The sequence below is a fragment of the Salmo salar genome, chromosome ssa03 (assembly GCF_905237065.1).
Source record: "Salmo salar chromosome ssa03, Ssal_v3.1, whole genome shotgun sequence".
NCBI lineage: Eukaryota > Metazoa > Chordata > Actinopteri > Salmoniformes > Salmonidae > Salmo > Salmo salar.
Genome location: NC_059444.1, coordinates 38,534,504 through 38,561,709, shown reverse-complemented (window position 1 = coordinate 38,561,709; position 27,206 = coordinate 38,534,504). Strand labels below are relative to the sequence as shown.

The 27,206-nt window shown below is 46.5% G+C and overlaps 2 protein-coding genes across 4 annotated transcripts in view; one reads left to right on the top strand and one right to left on the bottom strand.

Annotated features, from left to right (window-relative positions):
- The window catches only part of LOC106600084 (integrin alpha-6), a 19,905-nt gene extending 7,524 nt beyond the window's left edge, over positions 1-12,381 (top strand). Inside the window, exons 2-25 of one of the 3 annotated variants that reach the window (XM_014191430.2) lie at positions 1,934-2,061; positions 2,174-2,253; positions 2,358-2,619; positions 3,522-3,653; positions 4,422-4,635; positions 4,851-5,044; positions 5,174-5,396; positions 5,530-5,619; positions 7,146-7,207; positions 7,343-7,512; positions 7,733-7,870; positions 8,025-8,140; positions 8,228-8,387; positions 8,499-8,582; positions 8,660-8,739; positions 8,829-8,906; positions 9,054-9,156; positions 9,261-9,437; positions 9,587-9,688; positions 9,785-9,895; positions 9,977-10,075; positions 10,180-10,305; positions 10,426-10,525; positions 11,267-11,506. In XM_014191430.2, the coding sequence (XP_014046905.1) occupies positions 1,934-2,061; positions 2,174-2,253; positions 2,358-2,619; positions 3,522-3,653; positions 4,422-4,635; positions 4,851-5,044; positions 5,174-5,396; positions 5,530-5,619; positions 7,146-7,207; positions 7,343-7,512; positions 7,733-7,870; positions 8,025-8,140; positions 8,228-8,387; positions 8,499-8,582; positions 8,660-8,739; positions 8,829-8,906; positions 9,054-9,156; positions 9,261-9,437; positions 9,587-9,688; positions 9,785-9,895; positions 9,977-10,075; positions 10,180-10,305; positions 10,426-10,500 (3,004 nt within the window). In that variant the 3' untranslated portion in view covers positions 10,501-10,525; positions 11,267-11,506. Of the gene's footprint in view, positions 1-1,933; positions 2,062-2,173; positions 2,254-2,357; positions 2,620-3,521; positions 3,654-4,421; positions 4,636-4,850; positions 5,045-5,173; positions 5,397-5,529; positions 5,620-7,145; positions 7,208-7,342; positions 7,513-7,732; positions 7,871-8,024; positions 8,141-8,227; positions 8,388-8,498; positions 8,583-8,659; positions 8,740-8,828; positions 8,907-9,053; positions 9,157-9,260; positions 9,438-9,586; positions 9,689-9,784; positions 9,896-9,976; positions 10,076-10,179; positions 10,306-10,425 lie in introns of all 3 variants that reach the window. The other 2 variants (XM_045714831.1, XM_014191429.2) reach the window with 2 other exon arrangements.
- LOC106600076 (neurabin-1) lies at positions 11,516-27,206 on the bottom strand. The gene is made up of 19 exons (XM_045716036.1): positions 26,871-27,206; positions 24,405-26,523; positions 22,010-22,142; positions 21,705-21,825; positions 21,492-21,596; positions 21,280-21,376; positions 17,491-17,628; positions 17,194-17,247; positions 16,639-16,739; positions 16,401-16,529; positions 16,183-16,279; positions 16,030-16,102; positions 15,799-15,935; positions 15,379-15,635; positions 14,427-14,501; positions 14,055-14,256; positions 13,697-13,804; positions 13,248-13,436; positions 11,516-13,000 (listed from the first exon to the last, which is right to left on the bottom strand). Exons 2-19 carry the CDS (start codon positions 26,373-26,375, stop codon positions 12,776-12,778), a joined length of 4,212 nt encoding a protein of 1,403 aa, XP_045571992.1. The 5' UTR covers positions 26,376-26,523; positions 26,871-27,206; the 3' UTR covers positions 11,516-12,775.

Here is a 27,206-nt window from a genome sequence, read left to right as displayed (position 1 = left end):
TTTTGGATAGATAACTCTTCATGTTGTTTGTTTAGAGTTTTCCAATTTTCCCAGAAGTGGTTTGATTCTATGGAATCTTCAATTACATTGAGCAGATTTCTGACGTGCTGTTCCTTCTTTTTCCGTAGTGTATTTCTGTATTGTTTTAGTGATTCACCATAGTGAAGGCGTAAGGCTCAGGTTTTCTGGGTCTCTATGTTTTTGGTTAGACAGGTTCCTCAATTTCTTTCTTAGGTTTTTGCATTCTTCGTCAAACCATCTGTCATTGTTGTTCATTTTCTTAGGTTGTCTGCTTGAAATGTTTTGATTTGTTAGGGAAGCTGAGAGGTCAAATATACTGTTTAAGTTTTCTCCTGCCAAGTTTACACCTTCACTAGTACAATGAAACCTTTTTGTCCAGGAAATTGTCTCGAAGGGATTGAATTTGTTTTTGCCTAATTGTTTTTGGGTAGATTTCCACACTATTTTCCTTCCATCTATAGCATTTCTTAACATTATTCAGTTCCTTTGGCTTTGATGCCTCATGATTTGAGCATAGCTCTGTTTAAGCAGAGTGATCTCTCTCCCATCTCTGTCTTTCTCGCTCTTAATGAGTTAACCACATTAAAGGCCCCTTGACCCCAAACATACCTCTGCTCACCCACATGGGTATGAATACGAGCTGTGTTCAAAACAGGTGGGGTTTTCTTAATCTCATCGAGTACTTAAACCATAGAAATCATTCTAGTATGGCTTTTTTTTTTTTTTTACCTTTTGATGAAAGACCCTTGGATGAGAGTTTTTCAAGGTCAAGTTCAAGTGCATTGAGACCCACATAGCGATCAATGCAAACTGAAATCCATGAACATGACAAATGGCCTATCCCAAAATCACAGCAAGGTTTCTAAATAGATACAAGGTAAAACAGGCCTGCGCTAAAACCATGTGATTTGTATGACCAGGCATTAAGCATTTCTATGCATTGAACTGCTTGCAAAGCTTCAGTTCATTTCATGACTGACGATTGTCATCAAGAACACACACACACGTGCGCATGCGCACACACACACACACACACACACACACACACACACACACACACACACACACACACACACACACACACACACACACACACACACACAGACAGCCTCAGTGATGGGGAACTTTGATATGCTGCTGTGGGAAACCTTGAGTAATGCATCGTGGGTACTGGGGTGTGGTGGCTGTGACCCCTCTCTAAGAGCCCCTCTTGTCTGTGGTTCCATAAAGTGTGTGTGTGTGTGTGTGTGTGTGTGTGTCCACTCTCTTGAGTGTGCATGTGTGTGTCTCCATTCCACTTTTTCTTGTGTGTGTGCCCACCCTTTGTGGATGAATGTTATCGCTGAGTCGCAGTTCTGTCCAATCATGAAAGCGCTCTTTGTCTGATGGGTGCTGGGGGGAGGGCAGATCATGGGAACAGCAGTTTGATTGAGTGCGTGCGTGTGTGTGTGTGTGTGTGTGTGTGAGACACTCTCTGATGTTCTCTGTTGAAAGGGAGATGCTGTGTGACTCAGAGGGAAAGTGAGAGGGGAGGGCCGAGGGCTGCTGACAGGCTGGTTAAGATTACCGCAGGTGTCAAAGTGTAGGACTCCACATTGGCCCAGATCTACTGGCTCACCGACTGTAGCTTCCTCTTATAATGGGTGTACGGTGGTGGTTTGAATGATGACCGCTTTGGAAAATGTGGATCGGACAAGAACAGGGAGTGATGTGTGTACCAGTCATGTTGTAATATTGCTGTCAGTGTTCTCGTGTGTGTGTGTGTGTGTGTGTGTGTGTGTGTGTGTGTGTGTGTGTGTGTGTGTGTGTGTGTGTGTGTGTGTGTGTGTGTGTGTGTGTGTGTGTGTGTGTGTGTGTGTGTGTGTGTGTTTGTTTCCTGTATTCAAACATGGCCTTGTGGTGTGTGTAACAGGTTGCTGGTTGGTGCTCCAAGGGCCAAAGCTCTGAGAGGTCAGAAGGCCAAGATCACAGGAGGACTCTACAACTGTGACACCACTTCCACTTCCTCCAGCTGTAGCCGAGTGCAGTTCGACAACGATGGTGAGCTCACCTCTAAACACGCGCCTTTTCGCTCGTCGTCTGTCCACACAAGTCCTTACAAGGGAGTCGTCTGCCAGCTGATCAGGATTTGATGATTTTTGTGTGTGTGCAGAGGACGTGAACACCGAGAGTAAGGAGAACCAATGGATGGGTGTAACAGTAAACAGCCAGGGGCCGGGAGGAAAGATTGTGGTAAGTGTGTGTGTGTGCATGCGCATGAGTGCGTGCGTTTTAAATGATTGACCCGACTGACAGCTCTGTTAACCAATCCCTCTGCTCTCTCTGTCTCTCTCCAGACGTGTGCCCACCGCTACCAGCGCCGTCTGTTTGTGAACACAGCCCAGGAGTCTCGTGACATCACGGGGCGGTGTTACGTGCTGAGCCAGGACCTGACCATCGGTACCGAGTCTGATGAGGACGGAGGCAACTGGAGGTTCTGTGAGGGGCGGGCACGCGGCCATGAGAGGTTTGGTTCATGCCAACAGGGTCTGTCTGCCACCTTCACCAGGGACTACCACTACCTGGTGTTTGGTGCTCCTGGAGCGTACAACTGGAAAGGCAGGTGGAGAGTGAGAGCGTGTATGCCTGAAATCAAACACTTGTCGTTTATCTGAAAGGATCAGATTGGTGTCGATAATACGGGAAACGCCTACCAGAGGGGTAGATGGACCATGTTGCGTACACCTATCTCATCCTTTCAGATCTATGAGGTCCGGCTCAGGGGCTAGAGGTCAGGGTTAGGGGTCAGTGTAAGGTTAGGAGATAAGGTCGGGGTTAGGGGTCAGTGTAAGGTTAGGGGATAAGGTCAGGGTTAGGGGTCAGTGTAAGGTTAGGGGATAAGGTCAGGGTTAGGGGTCAGTGTAAGGTTAGGGGATAAGGTCAGGGTTAGGGGTCAGTGTAAGGTTAGGGGATAAGGTCAGGGGTCAGTGGAAGGTTAGGGGATAAGGTCAGGGTTAGGTAGATTAGATTAGCACAGTCTACATGGCCCCTTCCTCTCTCATCAGCTATGCTCAAATCTATGAACCGCTGTGACCTCTAGTGGTAGCAAAACCACAATGATAAAATGTTTTGTTTTCGATTAGGGTCATGTCATCGTGTACATAACTTTTCCCCAAAAAAATTCAGCTCGTGAGGATGTTTCATGTGTTGTTTTATCATGTTTTTAAGTTACTGTTTTTCCATTCATTATTTGCTTGTGTTGAGATTTTCCTCCTCATCTTATCATCTCCATGTTCCCCTTCACTTCCTCACCCCCCCATCCTTCCATCCCCCGCATCCCTCCATCCTTCCATCCCTCCATCCCCCCATCCCCCCATCCTTCCATCCCCCGCATCCCTCCATCCTTCCATCCCTCCATCCCCCCATCCCCCATCCTCCCATCCCCCATCCCTTCCCCTCGCATCCCTCCATCCTTCCATCCCTCCATCCCCCCCATCCCCCCCATCCCTCCATCCCTCCAGGTGTGGTGAGAGTAGAGCAGAAGAACAACACTCTGTTGGAGATGGGTTTCTATGACGACGGGCCCTATGAGGTGGGCGATGAGAACCGGTTAGACCCAGACCTGGTCCCCGTGCCTGCTAACAGTTACTTGGGTAGGTACATCTAAACTCTTCCGTCCCTCGTTCCTCTCGCTCGCCCTCCTCTATGCGTGTCCAGGTGAGCTCTTCACGACCACCGTGTCCATCTCCAGTGTTGAAACACTTTGTGTACAAGTCACTTCCTCCTCAGATTGCTATGGAGACCGACGTAACGGGCCAATAGCTACTTAGGTTTGTATTACTTCCCGCGCGATGACGTCATGCTCTCCATAACCAATGGAATGACTCAGTGCACTAGTTATCGTCATGGGCGGGGAAACATTGTGTTCGATTTTGAAAATGTTTTTATTTTATTGAACCTTATTTAACTTGGCAAGTCAGTTAAGAACACGTTCTTATTTACAATGACGTCGAGGTGATCTATAAATCACCTCAAGTTCCAACCAACTGGGCTTGAACATGTCCACATGATAGAGAGAACAGTGAATCTGTACAACACATAGCTTTGGCCCGAGTGCGGCATATGGATGAGATCATTCATGTTTTGGGAATGGGTCGGGGTGATGCCAAGTCCAGGTGCTGTTTTTGTTAGTGTTCCTGTTTGATTTGGTCCCTTCGTGCTGTGTCATGCGCGGTCAGTAAAACATTATTCTAAACGCGTTTTTTTCTTCTTCGTCGTTGTCCGTCGACATCCGCAATCAGCCGGTGTCCCATCCATTTAGCGAAGCACCAGCTCTTCACCTGGAGCAAGGCTGTTTTTATGCGGCCCGTACAGTACATGGACTGACTGATTGATTGATTTAAATATGTCTCTCCTATCAGGCTTCTCTCTGGACTCGGGGAAGGCCATCACTAAGAAGGGTCAGCTGACCGTGGTTGCCGGTGCCCCGAGAGCCAATCACAGCGGGGCAGTGGTGTTGCTAAAGAAGGAGACCGAAGCGTCCACCATGTTGTCACCAGAGCACATCCTGGAAGGGGAGGGGCTGGCCTCGTCGTTCGGCTACGACCTCGCTGTGGTGGATCTGACCGCCGACGGGTACGTCTCGCTCATTTTCTCTCGTTCTTTCTCCCGACCGCCAACGAGGCGAATCTATACGCTGCCCCTTCCCCATCAAAAGCGGTTTCTCTTCACGTGCCAGGGTGACATTTGGCTCGAGCCCCTCGGATGATCTTGGAGTTGAGGCGACTAGTTCCGTGCTGAGACGATCTCTCTCTGTTTCCCTTGCTCCCTCTCGGTCTCTCTGGCTCTAGGTGGGAGGACATCGTGGTGGGAGCCCCGCAGTTTTTTGAGAAGGACGGGGAGGTGGGCGGAGCCATTTATGTCTACGTTAACAAGGGCGGAGACTGGAGTAAGGTCACGCCCACCAGGATAGACGGACCTCGGGACTCCATGTTTGGACTGGCCGTAGAAAACCTGGGAGATCTCAACCTGGATGGCTATAAGGGTAAGGGGCGCGCGTGTGTGTATTGATAAGTCTGTCTTTGCCTTTGTGTGTGTGTGTGTGTGTGTGTGTGTGTGTGTGTGTGTGTGTGTGTGTAGATGGTGAGTAATCCTGACTCTCTCTCTCTGCCAGACATCGCTGTGGGAGCACCCTATTATGACAGTGGGTCAGGGAAGGTGTTTATCTACCACGGCTCAGCTCAGGGCATCAACGTCAAACCTGCACAGGTGTTGTCAGGGGTGCCATCGGAGACAAAGTTGTTTGGTTATTCCCTAGCTGGTAACATGGACCTGGACAGGAACTCGTACCCTGACCTGGCCGTTGGATCTCTCTCCGACTCTGTGTTCGTCTACAGGTAACCATGGCAATCGGTCATCTACCCCACAATGTTTTGTTTGTACATTTCTACATTCCATTTGTTAATACCGTCTTTTTTGGGGGGGCACTTTCTTGACCTTTAAACCTTTGACCCTGTGACGTCACTCCAGGACTCGGCCGGTCATTAGCATCCAGAAGGTTGTCAAGACAACGCCAAAGGAGATCGATCTGACTAAGAAAAACTGTGGCAACAGCATCTGGTGAGTGTGCTGTTTATCTGCAGAATAGGGACAATGAGAAACCATTTAACCTCTTGGGGCTAGGTGGGACGCTAGCGTGCCACCCGTGGTGCACTCCATCAACAGCAGGTGCATTTCAAGAGCGGCAAATTTGAATCCAAATAAATGTCAAAATTCAAATTTTTCAAAAATACAACTATTTTACACCATTTGAAAGATAAACATCTCCTTAATCTAACCACGTTTTACGATTTCAAAAAGGTTTTACGGCGAAAGCATAAATTTAGAGTATGTTAGGACAGTACATTTACAAGAGTTGTGTGTAATGTTTTGTCAAGTCAAAGACAGGGTCACCAAAACCATAAAACCAGCTAAAATGATGCACTAACCTTTTACAATCTCCATCAGATGACACTCCTAGGACATTATGTTAGACAATGCATGCATTTTTAGTTCTATCAAGTTCATATTTATATCCAAAAACAGCGTTTTACTATGGCATTGATGTTGAGGAAATCGTTTCCCTCCAATAACCGGCAGTCAAGTCAGCGTCACAAATTAAATAATTAAAATTAGAAAACATTGGTAAAATATTATATTGTCATTTAAAGAATTATAGATTTACATCTCTTGAACGCAATCAACTTGCCAGATTTAAAAATAACCTTACTGGGAAATCACACTTTGCAATAATCTGAGCACTGCGCCCAGAAAAATACGCGTTGCGATACAGACTAGACGTCATGTTGGGGAGATCTAAAATCGAAAATACTATGTAAATAATCCATTACCTTTGATTCTCTTCATCAGATGTCACTTCCCGGTATCACAGGTCCATAACGAATGTAGTTTTGTTCAAAAAAGCTCATCATTTATGTCCAAAAATCTCCGTCTCGTTAGCACATGATGTAAGCCAGCCGGACTTCTCGTCATGAACGAGGGGAAAAAATATATTTCCGTTCGTTCAAACATGTCAAACGTTGTATAGCATAAATCATTAGGGCCTTTTTTAACCAGAACATGAATAATATTCAAGGTGGACGAATGCATACTCTTTTATAACGTATTGGAACGAGGGTACCCAACATGAACTCGCGCGCCAGGTGTCTAATGGGACATCATCGTTCCATGGCTCTTGTTCGGTCAGATCTCCCTCCAGAAGACTCAAAACACTTTGTAAAGGCTGGTGACATCTAGTGGAAGCAATAGGAAGTGCCAAAATATTCCTAAGCCCCTGTGTTTTTCAATGGGATAGGTTTAAAGTCAATACAACACATCAGGTATCCACTTCCTGTCAGAAAATGTCTCAGGGTTTTGCCTGCCAAATGAGTTCTGTTATACTCACAGACACCATTCAAACAGTTTTAGAAACTTTAGAGTGTTTTCTATCCATATATAATAAGTATATGCATATTCTAGTTACTGGGTAGGATTAGTAACCAGATTAAATCGGGTACATTTTTTTTATCCAGACGTGCAAATGCTGCCCCCTAGACCCAACAGGTTAAACCATGTTCACAAATACAAATGACTTGCTGTGTTTCCAGCTTGGAGGTAGAGGCCTGCTTCTCCTACACCGCCAACCCTAAATCCTACAGCCCCAGACTGAGTAAGACAACACCATTTGTGTTATGATTTTTTCAGTGGGCTTTTTAGGCCTTAGATCAGTATGCAATAGTAACTGTCCCTCTCTCTCTCTCTCTCTCTCTCTTTCACTCTGTCTCGTTCTCTCTCCCCTCCTCAGCGGTGGCGTACTCCTTTGAGGCGGAGGCGGAGCGTCGGAAGAAGGGTCTCCCTCCCAGAGTGACCTTCTCCACGCGTTCCAGCGACGTCAACGACTACCAGTCCATCGGTGTTCTCGTCCTCAGTGGACAGGGCAAGAAGGAGTGTATCACCGCCAAACTCACACTGCAGGTACTAGATCCCAACTCGCACGACTCGTGACACTGCTTGCCATAAGAAAGAGGAAGGGGTAGCGAGAGGGGAAGAAAGAGAGAGATAATCTCAAGACGGTCTTTCACCAACCTTGCGGGTAAAATATGGACAAGAATCAGTCTCCTCTGTCCTTTGCCAGTGATATATAAGCCAGTACCACGTATCTCTTATCTGTAATCTGTGTGTCTGTCACCTACAGGAGAACATTAAGGACAAGCTCAGGGGAATCCCCATCGACGTTACCGTGGAGATAAAGAACTCCAAAAGGAAAAGAAGAGCGCTCCCAGAACTCCCGCCCATCCTCGACTCCAACGAGCCTATCACGGCCCGCGCTGAGGTGACCAACAACAACCGTAACACAGTGTCCTATTGGCCAGCTTCGGGTCGGCTTGTGTGACAAGAGTTTTACGACCGTGGCCTGCTCTTAAAGCCCGTTCCCTTTGGTCTGGCGTGAGTCTGTCTGATCGGCATGCTGTTCCCTGTGTGTGTAGGTGAGCTTCCTGAAGGAGGGCTGTGGCAGTGATAATGTGTGTCAGAGCAACGTACAGCTCCAGCATCGCTTCTGCTACAGAGAACCCAACAAGGACGTCTTCCATCCACTACCTATGTGAGTAGAACATCTGAACCTGTGTCACTAACCAACACCTGGGTGAGTGGAATCAACGCTGACATAAATCTGCCGGTGTCCTTGCAGAGAGGATGGGGTGCCAGTAGTCTCCCTTAGCGACCAGAAGGACATCGCCCTGGAGATCACGGTGACCAATCAGAATGGAGATGATGCCCATGAGGCGGCGTTGGTTGCCTCCTTCCCCCCCTCGCTCTCCTACTCTGCCTCCCGCTCTGCACCCAACGCGGTGAGTTTACACCTCTCCTCTTCTGTCACACGCCCTCTCTCTCTCTCTCCTTCCCCTCTTCCGTTCTTCAGGCCGGTTACCGAGTTGTGACTTGGCTGTTGTCGATTGCAGGACAAGCAGGTGATCTGTGTGACCAATACGAACGGCTCTCAGGCAGACTGTGAGCTGGGGAACCCCTTCAAGCGAGGCTCAGAGGTGAGAGACGCCGAGGCCAATCACCATCACCAGCTGAAGCGCGTGCACGTGCTGACCTGTCCGTCTGTGTGTTTTAGGCGAAGTTCTACATCATCCTGAGTACAGCTGGCATCTCTCTGAACACCACAGAGCTGGAGATAGACCTGAAGCTGGAGACGTGAGTATACGCTGCCCGCCTCCCTCCACGATGAGATGCTGCACGGCTACATTTGACCAACGGTGCTGATTTGACCTCTGACCTTTCAGGACGAGTGACCAGCAAAACGTGGCCAGAGTCAAGGCCAAGGCCAAAGTGGTGATCGAGCTGCTGCTGTCCCTCACAGGGTACAACGATATGATTTGCCAGCTGCTTACTTTAATGTGCTTTCATGTGCTTTTACACGTGAGAACCAAATGAGTTGTTGCACCTGCCAGCATCGGAGCGTCAGCATGACGACGTTTGTGTTCACGTCGTGTTTCTTGTTTTCCCAGAGTGGCCAAGCCCTCCCAGGTCTACTTTACTGGAGAGGTCAAAGGTGAGAGCGCCATGAAGTCCGAGGGAGACATCGGCAGCCCCATCGAGTACGAGTTCAGGGTAAGCCTATTCGTTTGGTTCTTTTCCGGAATAATGACGTCATTATCAAACAGGGTCACTATAAACTGAACTCACCTGTCCTTTGACTGCCTTTTGATTGACAGGTGATTAACCTGGGGAAGCCCCTGAAGACATACGGCAGCGCCGCCCTGATCGTCAATTGGCCAAAGGAGACGGTGGAGGGGAAGTGGCTCCTGTACCTGATGAAGATCGACTCCAGAGGCCTGGAACAGATCACCTGCTCCCCTGAGAGAGAGATCAACTCACTCACTGTCAAAGAGGTTAGGAAACACCGCAGCGGTCAAACTCCAATCTCCTTGGACCTTTCCGGTCCCAAGGCAAACAAACTAACAGTCCCAGTACAGTTACCTCTGTTGTTCTCACCAAGGGAATGTTTGTTCCGAATGATCTTGTGTCACACTCCGTTTAGGAGCCGAGCAGCACCAGGAGAAGACGAGCCGTAGGGGAGACGGACAAACCTCAGGGGGGAACCATCGCACGACTGACTGACAAGAGGAAATACACTACTCTGGTAACACAACCTTCTCTCCCAGCTGCTCAACGTTTAAATGTTGTGTTATTAGTCGTTTACGAGCTCTACTCTAACGTGTGTGTGTGTGTGTTACAGTCGTGTGAGGACGGGGCAAAGTGTGTGGAGATTCGCTGCCCCCTTCAGGGCCTGGACAGTAATGCAGTCATCCTGCTCAGATCTCGCCTCTGGAACAGCACATTCCTGGAGGTAAGACACGCACCTCCCTCTGCTATTTGACTGCACCTCATGTTCCTGTCCACTCTCACCCCCCTCTGTGTTTCCCAACAGGAGTACTCCAAGCTGAACTATCTGGACGTGATCGTGAAAGCCTCTCTCAGAGTGAACGGCGCAGCTAAAAACATGGTCCTGAGGAACGCCGAGACGCAGGTACTTGACCAGTTTCACATTTCGAACACAAATTAAAAAAAACACCCACATTTCCCTTTCTATTGACTTTCTGTTGACTCTCTATTGCTGTTGTCTTTTCTCAGGTGAGAGTGACGGTGTTCCCAGAGCGTCGTGTGGCTCAGTACGGAGGACTCCCATGGTGGATCATCCTGGTAGCCATCTTGTTAGGGCTGCTGCTGCTCGGCCTGCTGGTCTTCCTGCTGTGGAAGGTAAGACTAGAAGAGCGCGCATAAATGTCACTGTTTACAGTATATACAGTATGAATACACACACGTACGTACACACACACACACACACACACACACACTAATGCAATTGCTTCTCTTTAGTGTGGTTTCTTCGGGAAAAAGAAAGAGGATGTACCACCCTCTGACAAAGAGAGATTGACGTCTTCTGACGCGTAAAAGAGGGAGAGACGCTGTCTCTGGGGTAAACGCATCTATACCCACCTATACATGCCCAGGGTCACAGAGGATGGACGGACACAGTGGCAGACTAACTATCGCTGAATGGGGGGGGGGGAACGCTTTCGCTAATGAACAAGCAGTAAAGGGGCTCAGAGCTACGAAATCAAATGCAATGGCTTTGACGATGGAACGGATGGAATGTTAAAGAGCTCAGCTGACAGGTTGCTGTAGAAAAAGCACTTCTAGTTTCTGCTTGGAAATGTCCTTCTTTCTAACTGTTGTTGTGGAGTTATGGACGGTTTACTTGCATGGCCATGTGGGTATGAATGCTTCCTTTGGTTGAAAAATCCTTATGCCATGTATACGAACTGTTCTCCTATCGCTCTAAAGACCTTCTGGGTTGGTCCTTGTGGTCTTCATCGCTCTCTGTCTCTGGTTTCTGCTTCTGTGGTCGCCATTGGAACTTCAAGCACTTCCTGTCTGAAGGCTCTGAAGTGGTTCTCTCTCAGCCTGGTTTATAGGGGCGTTGCTACATTACAGATTTCTGCATGTAGGACCACCGATGGCTCTGTATCGCCTCCTACTGTTCAAGAGCCTCACTCACATCTCTGCCCTTAAAGGGATAGTACACCCCAAAATCAAACATTTAGACTTTTCCATAGTTTGATGTGAGGGTGAACTATTCCTTTTATGTTGTCGAGACGCTCAAAACTGCTAGTTACTGATTTTCTATGTGCTGTTTTTTTGTTGTTGCCGCCGACAGTGTGGGTTTTTCAGACGCTCCAAGTACGACGACAGCGTTCCCAGTTATAATGCGGTGCGGATACAAAAGGAGAAGAAAGACCAACTGGGAAGCCTGGAAAAGAAAGCCTGGATAACGAGCTGGAGTGAGAACGAGAGTTACTCTTAATGGTGGAACGCTGGAGCTCCCGTTCCCACAGACATTGATCTGACTATTCCAAGGCCCCGCGCCACAGTATGGACACAAAAATTACACATTTTTTAAAAAGGATTGTAGAAAAGCTTTATTTGTGTACTTTAAGGACAGACGGTTAGATAAGGTGAAATAACACTTCATCAAATTGTCCCTTTTTGGGGATCAATTAAGTAGTACCTTGTCTGATTGAATTTTATCTTGATAGTGACATCCATGTTGATCACTGGACAGAAAGAGAAGATTTTTGTGTGTTCTTTTACATTTTGGGTCAAGAATCCCAGCTGTCTCTCTTTCAAAGCTCTGGATGTTGTTTTGTAAATGTACACTTATGGAATAGGCTAGAGTGTTTTATATGTTTTGTATATTTTGAAGAATGTGTATTTATTGTATGAGGAGAATGTTACCTACAAAGTACTCCACTGGCCAAATCATTTTTCAGAATGAGTTTTTTTTTCTTCCAAGATATGGAAGGATGGATGCCTCAAATCACAAATAATCTCAAAACCATTTGGGTGTAAGGACAGTTATACACATTTCGCATGTTTAACTGTGGCCATTTTTCATCAAGTTAAAGCAGGAGCTAATCAACAGCTTTCCCATTCAATCTTTCTATATTATTTATATCTATGTACTAACGTCCATAACTGCTCAGAGAGAACGTTGTGAACTTATAAGTATTAGATTGTTGAGATGGACCAGTGAAGCAGAGTGAGTGGAGAAACTACATATCGTAGTTCTTCTAACCGGTCACGTTAAATCAGTGTTCATTTCAAGGAAGTGAAGAAATTATGCCTTTTTTTTGGTTTTGTAGAAGTATTTAAACAGGACCCATTTCATCCTTAACGTGGAGGATTTGTCCAGTGACAGCTGTTGACAATGTAAAGTAAAAGTGTGAAAAATTGCCATGCTAAATAAATGTTTTTACATCCTGTACAAAGTCACATCCATCTTTTTCTTTCGTGCATTTTGTTACATCGTGGAAATGAAATTTAACCTGAATGTTAAAATGCGGCCTTTACAGTCAGAAGTTAAGTCTAAATTTGAAACATTATTTATTAACGCACATAAAACATTCACAGCTTAAAATACAATATAGTGCTTAATGTCATCCACTGTACAACATGCATATAGAAACGTCTATACATAGCAACAAAACACTTAAAATAAATAAAAAGTATTTCACCGGCCGCGGTGAAGACTTACAGTAAGACATGTCTTTGCTGACAGAGAGACTAATATAGACTAAAGCAGCTTGTCTGAAGACTGGAATGCATGACATGAGCCTAATAGTAGGACATCTCAGATAAAAAGTTGTGATTTAAGATAGGTCAGACTTCAGCAGAGTGACTCTGTTCTGACCTTTTTACCACCACATCTGCCCTCCCTTCCCGCCTTCTCCCTCATCTCCTTTCCTTCACTCTCCTTGCTCCTATTCTCCCTTTCCTTGTCCTCTCTCTCCATTCCCTTCACTCTCTCCTTCTCTCGCTCCAGAGTCTTCCTCATCTCCTTCAGCCTTCTCTTCAGAGCAGCACGGTCACTCTGACTGCACACCCCCAGAGCCTAAAGAAAGAGGTGGAGGGAGACTTTAATTTATGTGAAACTATGGGCTGATCCATATGGAATGAAATCATTCATCTAAGGGACGCGTCACAATACTCTTCACTCGCCCCCTTTCCTAGCTGGTCACTGATCAGGGAAGTCCATTCAGTCCTTTCATTTATCAGAACACTGAAGACAGAAGGTGAGGAGAGGATGATGTCTAACAGTATTAAAACATAGTCCTTGACTCCCTGTAGAACAAACCTACTTTGAGTTTATTGTTGTCCAGATTGAGGAGTTGCAGCCCATCCACACCATTGGCTGTGAACTCGGCTGCATATTGGTCCATGCTAATGCCAATCAACCACAGACAGACCTGCTGATTGGTCCATTGGTCCAGGGGTTGGCTTTGCCATTGATTATTGCTACCAACTAGGACAGAGTCACCGTCTAGAGTCTACAGAGAGGGACAGACATATGGACAGATTGTTTTTGAACTGTTTTGGGTTTGTGTCAAACTAACACCTTATTCTGGGTCGTTGGGGGGGGGGGTAAACCACAATCCAGCCATTTGAGCCGAGGAGAAAACAATCAAGGAATGGTAGAAAACTAGAGCAGAAATCAGGTCAGAGAGAGAAGGGCGATAAGACAGAGAAGGGGAGAGAGGACAGAGTGAGAAATAGAGGGAGACCATGTGAGAGAGATGGAGAGACTCACCTCTGAGGAGAAGGTGAGAGTTTGAGAGCGCCCAGAGAGAGACAGATCTGATAGCATCCCTGACAGGAGAGCAGAGCTGGTACTCCCCGCGTCTGCGACACTCAGTCTCTAGAATGAGCAAAGACATGTGTGACTCACAAACACACAGTAAAGTGCACGCTTGCACACACAACCAACCGCACACAGTCAAGAGCGAGTACAGTACAAAATGAAAGGCCCCAGGTGAAATAAGCATGCGAAAATCATAAGCCACATACATTATTGAGTTGGACAAGTGCTTTGAGCCAAAATGAAATTTGAAGTCCAGGGTAGTCGGAGATGAAAGGCCAGGTGTGCGAATGCACGCCTCCCCTCTCACCTGGCAGTCTCTACTGCCTCCGGTGGTCATGTAGGGTAGACTGCTGCTGGAGACCGACCTAAGCTTCTCTCTCTCCTTCTTCAGTCTCTCCCGCCCTCGCTCCCCGAACCAGGAGAAGGGCAGGCAGGAGGGCATGGAAGTGACAGAGCCTGAGGGAGATACACCACTGCTGGAGTTACCTACCAGGTCACCACACGAACCCCTGGGGACAGAGAAAGACAACGCAACAGTCAAATAGAGGGACGGCAGAAACACTGAAAGAAGAAATGTAATGTGTGTGTAAATAGAAATCGCTGGACATGGTGTGTGTATAGTATTGACTGGACCCCGTTTTCTCTGCTAGTTCCGTAGTGTGTATACCATTTGTTTTACCTGTGGTCCAGGGACCTTCTCTCGTTCTTCTCCTTCTCACTCTTCCTCCCTCTGCTCAGAGACTTGCGGAGGCTGCTAGAGGGCAGAAGAACAGAGGTTAGAGGACAAGGTGGAACTATTACCACATTTCGCATACATGACCAAAAGTATGTGGACACCTGCTCGTCGAACATCTCATTCTAAAATCATGGGCGTTAATATGGAGTTGGTCCCCCCCTTTGCTGCTTATAACAGCCTCCACTCTTCTGGGAAGGCTTTCCACTAGATATTGGAACATTACTGCGGGGACTGGCTTCCATTCAGCCACAAGAACTTCAGTGAGGTCAGGCACTGATTTTTGGGCGAGGTAAGGCACTGACTCTGTCCTCTAACCTCTCTGGCTCGCAGTCAGCGTTCCAATTCATCCCAAAGGTGTTCGATGGGGTTGAGGTCAGGGCTCTGTGCAGGCTAGTGAAGTTGTTTCACACAGATCTCGACAAACCATTTCTGTATGGACATCGCTTTGTGCACAGGGGTCCTGTTCTGTGAGCTTGTGTGGCCTACCACTTCGCGGCTGAGCCGTTGTTGCTCCTAGACATTTCCACTTCACAATAACAGCACTTACAGTTGACCGGGACAGCTCTAGCAGGGCAGAAATTTGACAAACTGACTTGTTGGAAAGGTGGCATCCTATGACGGTGCCACGTTGAAAGTCACTGAGGTCTTCAGTAAGGCTATTCTACTGGCAATGTTTGTCTATGGAGATTGCATGGTGGTGTGCTCGATTTTATACACATGTCAGCAACAGGTGTGGCTGAAATAGCCAAATCCACGAATTTGAAGGGGTGTCCACATACACTATACATACAAAAGTATCTTATCTGCTCAGAAGTGCCTAGGGGAAAGGGGTTAGGGGTTGGTTTGAGAATGGGCTTGCTGTACACTACAACTACAAGAGGATCTGGTGAGCAACCTACCTGAAGTCAGGGAATCTTCTCTTTGATTTGTGTGTGGTAGAGGAGTTGTCCTCTTTAGAGGGAGACTGGCCTGGATGGGGGGGTGAGGAGAGAGGATGGGGGATGGGACTGGGGGGGTGAGGGCAGACAGAGAGGTGGTGCTGGAGTGGACACGGTCACCTCCTGCTGAGAATGAACGTCCCGCCTCTCGGGGTGTGCTCGCAGTCAGAGATTGGCTCTTCCTGTCACAGGCCTGAATCTGGTCTTCCTCACCCTACAGGGAGTGATAGAACATTGTATGTATGTATGTATGTATGTATGTATGCATGTATGTATGTATGTATGTATGTATGTATGTACATGTATGTAGGTATGTATGTATGTACATGTATGTATGTATGTATGTATGTATGTATGTATGTATGTATGTGTCTGACCTGTCTCCTGAAGGACTCTCTGAGTTTGTCTCGTGAGGGAGGGTGTCTCTTGGCTTTCTGGGCGAGCTGTGCTCTGGCCCTGTGAGCGCTGGTGTCCAGCCGACCCGTCTCAGGCACCGCAATGCTCCAGTCTGCACCTGATACAAACACACAGTCTGAGAGGCTCAATACACAAAGAGACACACATGCTCGCACACACAGACACATACTACCCGAGGGGCAGTGTCTTACTGGAGGTAAATGAGGTGTCCAGCGATTGGTTGTCGATCTCAGGGACCGCCTCCCCTCGCTCCAGGGGACCTATCTGAACAGAGGAAAAGAAAAACACTTCTCACTCAGGTAGTAGCTGTGCACCGCAGTTTACGTCATCTCCTCCAGTCTCACCTGTCTCTGTAGTCTATCCACGGTATCTCTGTGTCTCCTCTCGGTCTCCTCCATCTCTCGCCGCAGCTCTTCCTCTCTCCTCTCACTCTCCTTCTCTCTGCACAGGGACAGAAGGACCATCAGACACAGAGAGAAATATACTTTCTAAAATGGCAGTGAAAGTTCCAAATTGGCTCACAGGGGCATTTTCACTGTTGACTACATTACCCAGAGCTCACCTGTGTTGGAATTCCCTCAGCAGTCTCTTGGCCTTGCTGTATTTGACCTCTAGGCTGTCGAATTGGCTCTGAGTGTCAGCCAATCGCTGGTTCACAATCCTGCACAGAGCCTGGGCCTCCTGCCAGTACCTAGAAGAACAATCACATTCTTCCTCATCATGTTCATCATAATCAGAATTTTTTATCATCACCATCACACTAAATGAGTGACTGGTAGATCAGTGTAATTGATGATTACTTCTCTAGTTGGTCAGCCTTCTCCTCTCCATCCTGGACACTCTGCTCCAGCTCATCCTGACGACTCTCCCACAAGGCCCGCTGCTCCTCACAAACCCTCAGCTGGAGGACAAACAGGTGGGTAACCAGTTCCCTAGCCCCATACCATGAGCCCCATTCATCTAGCCCTCATCCCTAGACAGTAGACACTCCCCTTAGAAACATCCCCTACCCACTCTACTAAGCACCCAGTCCACTTCAGCCACGTTCCAATACCTTGAAGATGCAGCCTTCCTTCTTCCTAAATAATCACTAAATCGAACAATTGCACAGGTAAAAGTAAGGGCCTAAATTAGATCGCTTTAACCAATGCTGTCACGTCAGATCCGATCAGTGATAACACAGGGAAGACGGACAAGAAGAAAGTCTATTTTCAAGGTTATTGGAACATGGCATCTGTACTAATAACTCAGACTGTAGACAGGGACGTCTCATAGAGCTAAATGAGTCTGTTCTGAGAGGGAGGAAGAGTGTGTGTGTTAGCATGCGTTTTGACAGTCTCGTCAGTGTGACCTACCTTCTCCTGGGCTAGGTAGAGTTGGTCTGATCTGGTCCTGAGCTTCAATTGGAGCTGAGGCGAGACCAGTACACACTTGAAAACACTTTGCACAACACAATGCAACTTAACAACACTTATTAACACTAACACCTATCTGATGCCTTCAGATCTCCAGACACTAGAATCTGTTCTGGCACCAGGAACATAATGCTTTCGGGGGGGGTAACAGAGTACGTTTTCACCAGAGTACACGCACGCACGCACGCGCACACACACACACACAATACTGGACTTCAACACATCTGACTGTCACACCTGTTTGTATTTAAGGCAGAGCTGGGCTGAGTCCAGGCTGGTTAGGTCTTCCTCTTCTTCATCCTCTGTAAGGAGATCTTCCTCTCTCTCGTCCACTGTGCTCAGCCCCAGAGCACCATCATCACCTCTAATTAGCAACTGAGATGCATAAAACACCCGCACACAGGTACAACCAATAAGGAATGCTTACGTACAAAGTGTAGAAAGTGTTCACACCCCTGGACTTGTTCCACACTTTGTTGTGTTACAGCCTGAATTTTAAATGGATTCAATTGAGATGTCGTGTCACTGGCCTACACAAAATACCCCATAATGTCAAATTGGAATTATGTTTTTAAATGTTTTAAATGTAATTGCAAATGAAACTCTGAAATGTTGTGAGTCGCTATGTAATCAATCCCTTTGTCATGGCAAGCCTAAATAAGTTCAGGAGTAAAAATGTGCTTAACAAGTCACATAAGTTGCATGGACTCACTCCGTGTGCAATAATAGTGTTTAACATCATTTTCTAATGACTCTCTCATCTCTGTACCCCACACAATTATCTGTAAGGTCCCTTAGTCGAGCAGTGAATTTCAAACCCATTCAACCACAAAGTCCAGCAAGGTTTTCCAATGCCTCACAAAGAAGGGTACCCATTGGTAGATATATATATATATATATATATATTTTTTTTTACCTATATCCCTTTGAGCATGGTGAAGTTATTAATTACACTTTGGCTGGTGTATCAATACACCGAGTCACTACAAAGATACAGGCGTCCATCCTAACTCAGCTGCCAGAGAGGAAGGATACCACTCAGGGATTTCACCATGAGGCCAATGGTGACTTTAGAACAGTTACAGAGTTTAACCTGTTAGGGCTAGGGGACAGTATTTACACGGCCGGATAAAAAACGTACCCGATTTAATCTGGTTATTACTACTGCCCAGAAACTAGAATATGCATATAATTATTGGCTTTGGATAGAAAACACCCTAAAGTTTCTAAAACTGTTTGAATGGTGTCTGTGAGTATAACAGAACTCATATGGCAGGCAGAAACCTGAGAAGATTCTGTACAGGAAGTGCCCTGTCTGACCATTCCTTGGGCTTCTTGACTCTTTTTATTGAAAACTTAGGATCTTTGCTGTAACGTGACACTTCCTACGGCTCCCATAGGCTCTCAGAACCCGGGAAAAAGCTGAATGATGTCGAGGCAGCCCCTGGCTGAAAAACATTAGCGCCTTTGGTAAGTGGTCTATCAGAGGACAATGACACTGAGGCGCGTGCACGAGGCGACCCCATGTTTTTATTTTCTCTCTCTTTGTACTAAAACACAGATTCCCGGTCGGAATATTATCGCTTTTTTACGAGAAAAATGGCATAAAAATTGATTTTAAACAGCGGTTGACATGCTTCGAAGTACGGTAATGGAATATTTAGAATTTTTTTGTCACGAAACGCGTCGCGCGCGTCACCCTTCTTTACCCTTTCGGATAGTGTCTTGAACGCACGAACAAAATGCCGCTATTTGGATATAACTATGGATTATTTTGAACCAAACCAACATTTGTTATTGAAGTAGAAGTCCTGGGAGTACATTCTGACGAAGAACAGCAAAGGTAATAACATTTTTCTTATAGTAAATCTGACTTTGGTGAGGGCTAAACTTGGTGGGTGTCTAAATAGCTAGCCCTGTGATGCCGGGCTATCTACTTAGAATATTGCAAAATGTGCTTTCACCGAAAAGCTATTTTAAAATCGGACATAGCGAGTGCATAGAGGAGTTCTGTATCTATAATTCTTAAAATAATTGTTATGTTTTTTGTGAACGTTTATCGTGAGTAATTTAGTAAATTCACCGGAAGTTTGCGGGGGGTATGCTAGTTCTGAACGTCACATGCTAATGTAAAAAGCTGTTTTTTGATATAAATATGAACTTGATTGAACAAAACATGCATGTATTGTATAACATAATGTCCTAAGATTGTCATCTGATGAAGATCATCAAAGGTTAGTGCTGCATTTAGCTGTGGTTTGGGTTTATGTGACATTAAATGCTAGCTTGAAAAATGGGTGTCTGATTATTTCTGGCTGGGTACTCTGCTGACATAATCTAATGTTTTGCTTTCGTTGTAAAGCCTTTTTGAAATCGGACAGTGTGGTTAGATTAACGAGAGTCTTGTCTTTAAAATGGTGTAAAATAGTCATATGTTTGAGAAATTGAAGTAATAGCATTTCTAAGGTATTTGAATAACGCGCCATGGGATTCCACTGGCTGTTACGTAGGTGGGACGAAATCGTCCCACTGGCCCTAGAGAAGTTAATGGCTGTGATATGAGAACGGAGGATGGATGAACAGCATTGTAAATTACTCAAAAATACTAAGCTAAATGACAGAGTGAAAAGAAGGATGCCTGTACAGATTTTTTCTTACAAAACATGCATCCTGTTTTCAATAAGGCACTAAAGAAAAAAAGAAAAAAATACAAACAACACATCACTGAATACCACACTTCATATTTCCAAGTATGGTGGTGGCTGCATCATGTTATGGGTATGCTTGTCATCGGCAAGGACTAGTGACCTTTGTTGGATAAAAATAAACAATAGAGCCAAGCACAGGCAAAATCATTAAAAAAACCTGGTTCAGTCTGCTTTGCAACAGACACTGGGAGACAAATTCACCTTTCAGCAGGACAATAACCCAAAAGACAAGGCCAAATATACACTGAAGTTGCTTACCAATGTTCTTGAGTGGCCTGGTTAAAGTTGACTTAAATTGTCTGTCCAGCAAAACAGCTGAACATTTCTGTCTAGTAATGATCAATAACCAACTTGACAGAGCTTGAAGAATTTAAGAATAATGTGCAAATATTATACAACCCAGGTGTGCAAAGCTCTTAGAGACTTACCCAGAAAGATTCACAGCTGTAATCGCTGCCAAAGTTGATTCTAACATGTATCGACATAGGGGGTTGGATACTTATCTTATCAAGATGTACACTACATGACCAAAAGAATGTGGACACTTGCACGTCAAAAATCTCATTCCAAAATCATGGGCATTAATATGGAGTTGGTCCCCCCTTTGCTGTTACAACAGCATCCACTCTTCTGGGAAGTCTTTCTACAAGAGCATTAGTGAGGTCGGGCACTGATGTTAGGCGATTAGGCCTGGCTCAATGGGGTTGTGCTCAGGGCTCAATGGGGTTGAGCTCAGGGCTCTGTGCAGGCCAGTCAAGTTCTTCCACACCAATTGACAAACCATTTCTGTATGGACCTCACTTTGTGCATGGGGGCATTGTCATGCTGAAACAGGAAAGGGCCTTCCCCAAACTGTTGCCACAAAGTTGGAAGCACAGAATCGTCTAGAATGTCAATGTATACTGTAGTGTTAAGATTGCCCTTCACTGGAACTTAGGGGCCTAGCCCGAACCCTGAAACTTGACAAACTGACTTGTTGGAAAGGTGGCATCCTACGTTGGTGCCACATTGAAAGTCACCAAGCTGTTCAGTAAGGCCATTCTACTACCAATGTTTGTCTATGGAGATTGCTTGGCTGTGTGCTCGATTTTATACACCTGTCAGCGACGGGTGTGGCTGAGATAGCCGAACTCACTAATTTGACGGGGTGTCCACATACTTTGGATATATAGTGTATTAGTGTTTTGTGTAGATCATTGACAAAAACAAAAAAAACAACAATTACATCTATTTGAATCCCACTTTGTAACAAAATGTTAGAAAAGTAAAGGGGTGTGGATACTTTCTGAAGGCACTGTATACACAGTCTCACACCTACCTCCACTGTAGGTGGTGTCTTGTCCTGCTCCAGACTCTGAGTGATCAGACGAGCCACCTCACTCTCCTCCCCCTGCTTCTCCCGGCCTATCAAAAACCTGCAGTAAGAGACAACGACAAATCATCAGCCTGTGTTAAGTGGTACACCAAATTGCCGTAGAGAACGTGTGTGTGTGTGTGTGTGTGTGTGTGTGTGTATTTGTATATATACACCTGACGGTGCCAATGGTTTTCTTCAGCATAGTGGCAGCAAACAGCTGTGTGACTCCGACCAGACTGACCCCATCCACCTCCACTATCTGGTCATTCACCTGGATACTGACACACACACACAGAGAGAGACACACAGATCTAGGATCAGCTTACAGTATTACACTCGCATCTTACCATTAGAAAGGCATCATTAACCTTAGATCAGATTCTCACCGTCCGTCCTGTTGTGTAGCTCCGTTCTCTGTGACGGTCTTAACGAAGATGCCCAGCTTCTCCAGACCCTGGTCAGCCCCTACCCCCATCCCTATTATACTGATACCCAGACCCTCGTCTCCTACAGACAGACAGAGACAGGGGAGGTAGACGAAAAAGAGTAGGTGTAAAAACAAAAGGAGAGAGAGAGAGAGAGAGAGATGGGCTGATAAAGGGTGTGAGAGAGAAGGAGAGAGGAATGTAAAAAGGAATGGAAGAGGTAAAGGATAGAGGGAGGGAGATAGCAGAGGAGAGAGGGGACCAACCTTTCTCTATCTGGACAGGGAAGAGGTCCATCTTGTCCACTCTCTTCTCCAGTTCATATTCAGCAGAGGAAGACACAGGGTCAACGTCATCGTTACGCCTGTCATAGTCCGCATTAGAGTAGGTAAGGAACACCTGAGAGTACACACACACACACAGACACACAATTACATCTTTCATAGTCAAGTTTAGTGTGTGTGTGTGTGTGTGTAAAGCTTAGTGTGGTAAGACTAAGCGTCTGCTACAGCTTGTGTTTCCATCTCACACCCCAGTCATATTGGAGGATCTGACAACATAAACACTATGGTGTGGTATCAATAAGTCCAGCTGGCAGAGAGCGGGTAGACAATCTGGGGGACCCAGAAAACCAGACTGGCATACACACACACACACACACACACACACACACACACACACACACACACACACACACACACAATTACATCTTTCATAGTCAAGTTTAGTGTGTGTGTGTGTGTGTGTGTGTGTGTGTGTGTGTGTGTGTGTGTGTGTGTGTGTGTGTGTATGCCAGTCTGGTTTTCTGGGTCCCCCAGATTGTCTACCCGCTCTCTGCCAGCTGGACTTATTGATACCACACCATAGTGTTTATGTTGTCAGATCCTCCAATATGACTGGGGTGTGAGATGGAAACACAAGCTGTAGCAGACGCTTAGTCTTACCACACTAAGCTTTACACACACACACACACACACAATGCTGAGTCATCGCAAATCCATGTGCTGCAGTTCAATCTCAGAGGCAGGGAACGTCTTAGACAAAATGGTCCTCAAAACAGTTATGGGACTTCATTTGCCAGTAATTAAATCCCAAATACACACTGACCTGGTGAAATGTGTGCCAACAGTGGCATACCTAGTAAGGCTCTCAGAAGACTTGGCAGCTACAGGGGCTGAGATGTCTGGGAGATTTTAGATCCTGACTAGAATCCCTCACACTGAAAAACCTAATGTGGAGTCACATACAGTAGGGAAGTTGGATGTTCTATACTGTATTTGAGTCATGGCTCATCCTATACAACTACTGCTGTACACACCTTTTCTATTCATATACCCCATTATATTTGTATATACAGTACCAGTCAAAAGTTTGGACACACCTACTCATTCAAGGGTTTTTCTTTATTTTTACTATTTTCTACATTGTGGAATAGTAGCGAAGACATCAAAACGATGATATAACACATATGGAAACATGTTTTAACCAAAAAAAAGTGTTAAATCAAAATATATTTTAAAATGTGAGATTCTTCAAAGTAGGCACCCTTTGAACTCTCTTGGTACTCTCTTGCTACAAGCTTGGCACACCTGTATTTGGGGAGTTTCTCCCATTCATCTCTGCAGATCCTCTCAACTCTATCAGGTTGGATGGGGAGCGTCACTGCACAACTACTTTCAGGTCTTTCCAGAGATGTTCGATAGTGGTTAAGTCCGGGCTCTGACTGGGTCACTCAAGGACATTCAGAGACTTGTCCCAAAGCCACTCCTGCGTTGTCTTGGCTGTGTGCTTAGGGTCGTTGTCCCTTTGGAAGGTGAACCTTCACCCCAGTCTGAGATCCTGAGCGCTCTAGAGTAGATTTTCATCAAGGATCTCTCTGTACTTTGCTCCGTTCATCTTTCCCTCGATCCTGACTAGTCTCCCAGTCCCTGCTGCTGAAAAGCATCCCCACAGCATGATGCTGCCACCACCATGCTTCACTGTAGGGATGGTGCCAGGTTTTCTCCAGACATTATGCTTGGCATTCAGGCCAAAGAGTTCAGTCTTGGTTTAAATCATACAAGAGAATCTTGTTTCCCATGGTCTGAGTTCTTTAGGTGCCTTTTGGCAAACTCCAAGCGGGCTGTCATGTGCCTTTTACTGAGGAGTGGCTTCCATCTAGCAACTACTATAAAAGCCTGATTGGTGGAATGCTGCAGAGATTGTTGTCCTTCTGGAAGGTTCTTCCATCTCCACAGAGGGATTCTGGAGCTCCGTCAGAGAGACCATCGGGTTCTTGGTCACCTCCCTCACCAAGGCCCTTTTCCATCGATTGCTCAGTTTGGCCAGGCGGCCAGCTCTAGGAAGAGTCTTGGTGGTTCCAAACTTCTTCCATTTATGATGGAGGCCACTGTGTTCTTGGGGACCTTCAATGCTGCAGAAATGTTTTGGTACCCTTCCCCAGATCTGTGCCTCGACACAATCCTGTCTCGGAGCTCTACAGACAGTTCCTTCGACCTACCCATGCTTTTCATTTTACCACAACTAAGGGATTGAGCCATACTTACTCTCTGAATCAAAATCTGGTACCCCTTTAATCAAACCCAATGGGGTGAGTGAGTTTTTGTGGTGTTCTTCTAACAATGAGATTGGGTGTGGGGTAGGGGTGGCTGGGGGGTTTACCTTGATTGGTGCTGTCGAGAATTTGACCTTCCTTGTCTTAGCAGAATCCTCATCATCCTCATGAGGAAGACCGGGAATCTCTTCATATTCAGTAGAGAGCTGCTCCTCTGGCTCTGGAGTCAGACATCTTGCGGAGTCCCGTTCCCTGTCTTTCGCGAAGGCCTCCTCCTCAATCCCAAGGATGATGGTAGACCCATTCTTCTCTCCTCTCTCAGTGCACTCTCTCCCTTCGTCCTCATCCTTCACCTCCACTCTCCATCTGCACTTCCTCTCTTCTTCCTCTCTCACCTCCTTCTTTACCCTGAAGTCTTTCCCTCTTGCCTCCAATCCGGCCTTCTCGTTCCCTTCCTCCTCTTTGCTCTCATTACGCATGCTTCCTCTCGCCTCAACTTTCTCCTGCTCTCCTGCCTCATCTCCTTCTTCCGTCCCTACATTCTCGTTCTCCATCTCACTCTTTCCTGTCGTCCCCTCTTCTCTATACCGTCTGCTTTCTCCCGCCATTTGCCCCTCCCTCCATTCTATCGCCTGCTGGTACATGTCTCTCCCTGATTCCTTCTCCCTCACCTCAGAACTGTCAGGGAATCCCTCCACACACTCGCTTAACGAGGGTTCAACCATTCTGGGTTCTACTGGAGGTTCAACTGTTCTCTGTTCCACCATTTTAGGTTGCACTGTAGGTTCAACCATTCTCTGTTCTACCATTCTAGGTTCCACACCGGATTCTTCAAACACATCATCTACCAGGTTATTCACATTGCTCTCCTCCCTCTTGCTTTCCTCCTCTTGCTTCATGGTCTCCTCTTCTTTCTTTAAGGTGTCCTCATCCTCCTCTCCCTCGTTCCCTTCGCTCTCAGACGACTCGCTCTTCACCTCCACTAGCTCCGCCCTCACAGTCCTAGCCCCTGACCCCTCTGTGGGGGTCAAAGGGTCACCAGGGGTCATGTAAAGATCATTAGGGTCATTCCCCTCAGACAAAGTCCTGTTGTCAGCATTAGGTGTACTAGGGCCATAGAAGTCAGTCTGGTCAGAACAGGGGGAGACTGGGGTGAGAGGACTAGGGGAGTCATAAGAATGGGATGGATGCTGAGAGTGGAGGGTGCTGGGTGCTGGGCTAGGTGGGTTGAATACATGGGAGCACACAGAGTCCTCACACACACTCCCATCTAACACACTTCCACCACACACACTGCTGCTGTCTGAGGGGTCAGCCATAGGACTTGGGCCATCAGGGGAAAAAGTCTCACTGGAGTGACCATTAACTGGGTGAATGTGTGTAGACAAGCTGGTGTCCAGTGATGAAGTGTGCGTGTGGAGTTCTACGTCGGATAGAGAAATGTGTGTGTGTACGTTGATGGGTTTCCTCCCCTCCCCCTCTCCTTCGCTTTCTGACGTAGATGTCAGCTCATCTCTTTCTGACCTGCCCCTTGCTCTCCCCATGCCCCCGTCCTCCCCCCTCCCATCCACAGACCCCCTGCCATCTCTGCCAGGGCTGACCTTTACACTTTGACCCCCGCTGACCGTCTCAAACAGCTTCCGGGTCACAGAGAACTTTTGAGCTAGAGCCGCTCTGTCTATCTCTATCTCCTCGGCCTTGGACGGTTTATCTAGCATAGATGGTTCTACACTGGACATGCTCCGGACAGAGCTGTAGCTGGGAGAGCATTTGGGTAGGGCCTGAGACAAGGGGTGGATGAGGTGCTGTTGGCTGTCCATCTGGAGGAAGATGTTGTCTCGGATCTTGGTCCCTCTAGGACTGAGGGTCCTACCCCTAGAACACTCACCAGGGCCACTGGCACTGCTGGTCCTGGTGTGAGGGACTGCCATGGGGCCAGGTGAAGGGATAGAGAGGCCCAGGGAAGTAGGTCTAGGCCTGGTCACAGTGTCCAAGGAGTATTTGATGGAGTGGAAGTCAGACTTGTAGGCGTTCCTGTGGGGGGAGGCGCTCCGGCCTTTATTGTTCGTCCGCATCATCTGGAGCTGGAGGCTGGTGGAGAGGTATGAAGCTCAACGAAGGAGTCAAGTTTGCATGTCTCCCTTATTAGATAGGGTTAGAAGGTACCGCTCTGTTTCCAAACAAGTTAAACTTTAGGACTCCGTCCACTGTCTACAGAAAAACACACTAGGAGAGAGACATGAGTCAGTTAACAACAGAGGAAATTACAATCATGAAATGGCAGTGGTGCTTTTGGCCTAAAAGTGCAGAAAAAAAATCTGTATTTCATATCAAATTATAATTTTGTTTGTTTTTCATAGTCTACTTCCAACTAGGCCTACCTACTAATAACATTGTTCACCAGACACTTCTGCCCATGCGCAATTAGCCTGGGGAGGAGGTTAACTACTTACTAACAACCATAACAAAACATGTAAAACAAAGTAATAAAACGACAGTTAGCCTACAGTAGGGTACTGTTTGTTAACTTCAATCTTATAACCCGAAGATAATATAGTCCTATTGGTTCTTACCTGTTTGCAAAGCTGAAGTACAACTACAACGCATTCAAAAGCAGGTCAATTTGATTCATATCGCTATTCAAGTTGAACAGCATTTATATGAACCAGTATTATCCCTGCGTCCACGGCGTTACAAACGCTGATTGAAAATGTCCTCGGTTCATTGTGGAAATGCCAAACTTTGCAAATCCCCACACCTTGCGCCGACAACGCGCGCGCCCTTCACTTACCACCTGGCGCGCTGCCAGGGACCATCAAGCGAAAGTGCGCGTGCACGAAAGACTGCTCTCATATATTCAGGTTGCTAGATTTTTCTGCCTCTCCAGTCCTGTCTCCATCCTATAGAAA

Coding starts and splice junctions, on each gene's coding strand:
- LOC106600076 (XM_045716036.1), bottom strand. CDS start 26,375: ATGATGCGGACGAACAATAAAGGCCGGAGCGCCTCCCCCCACAGGAAC. Junction 22,143..24,404: donor TCTCGACAGCACCAATCAAG/GTAAACCCCCCA, acceptor GTGTACTCTCAG/GTGTTCCTTACCTACTCTAA. Junction 21,826..22,009: donor CCCTGTCCAGATAGAGAAAG/GTTGGTCCCCTC, acceptor GTCTGTCTGTAG/GAGACGAGGGTCTGGGTATC.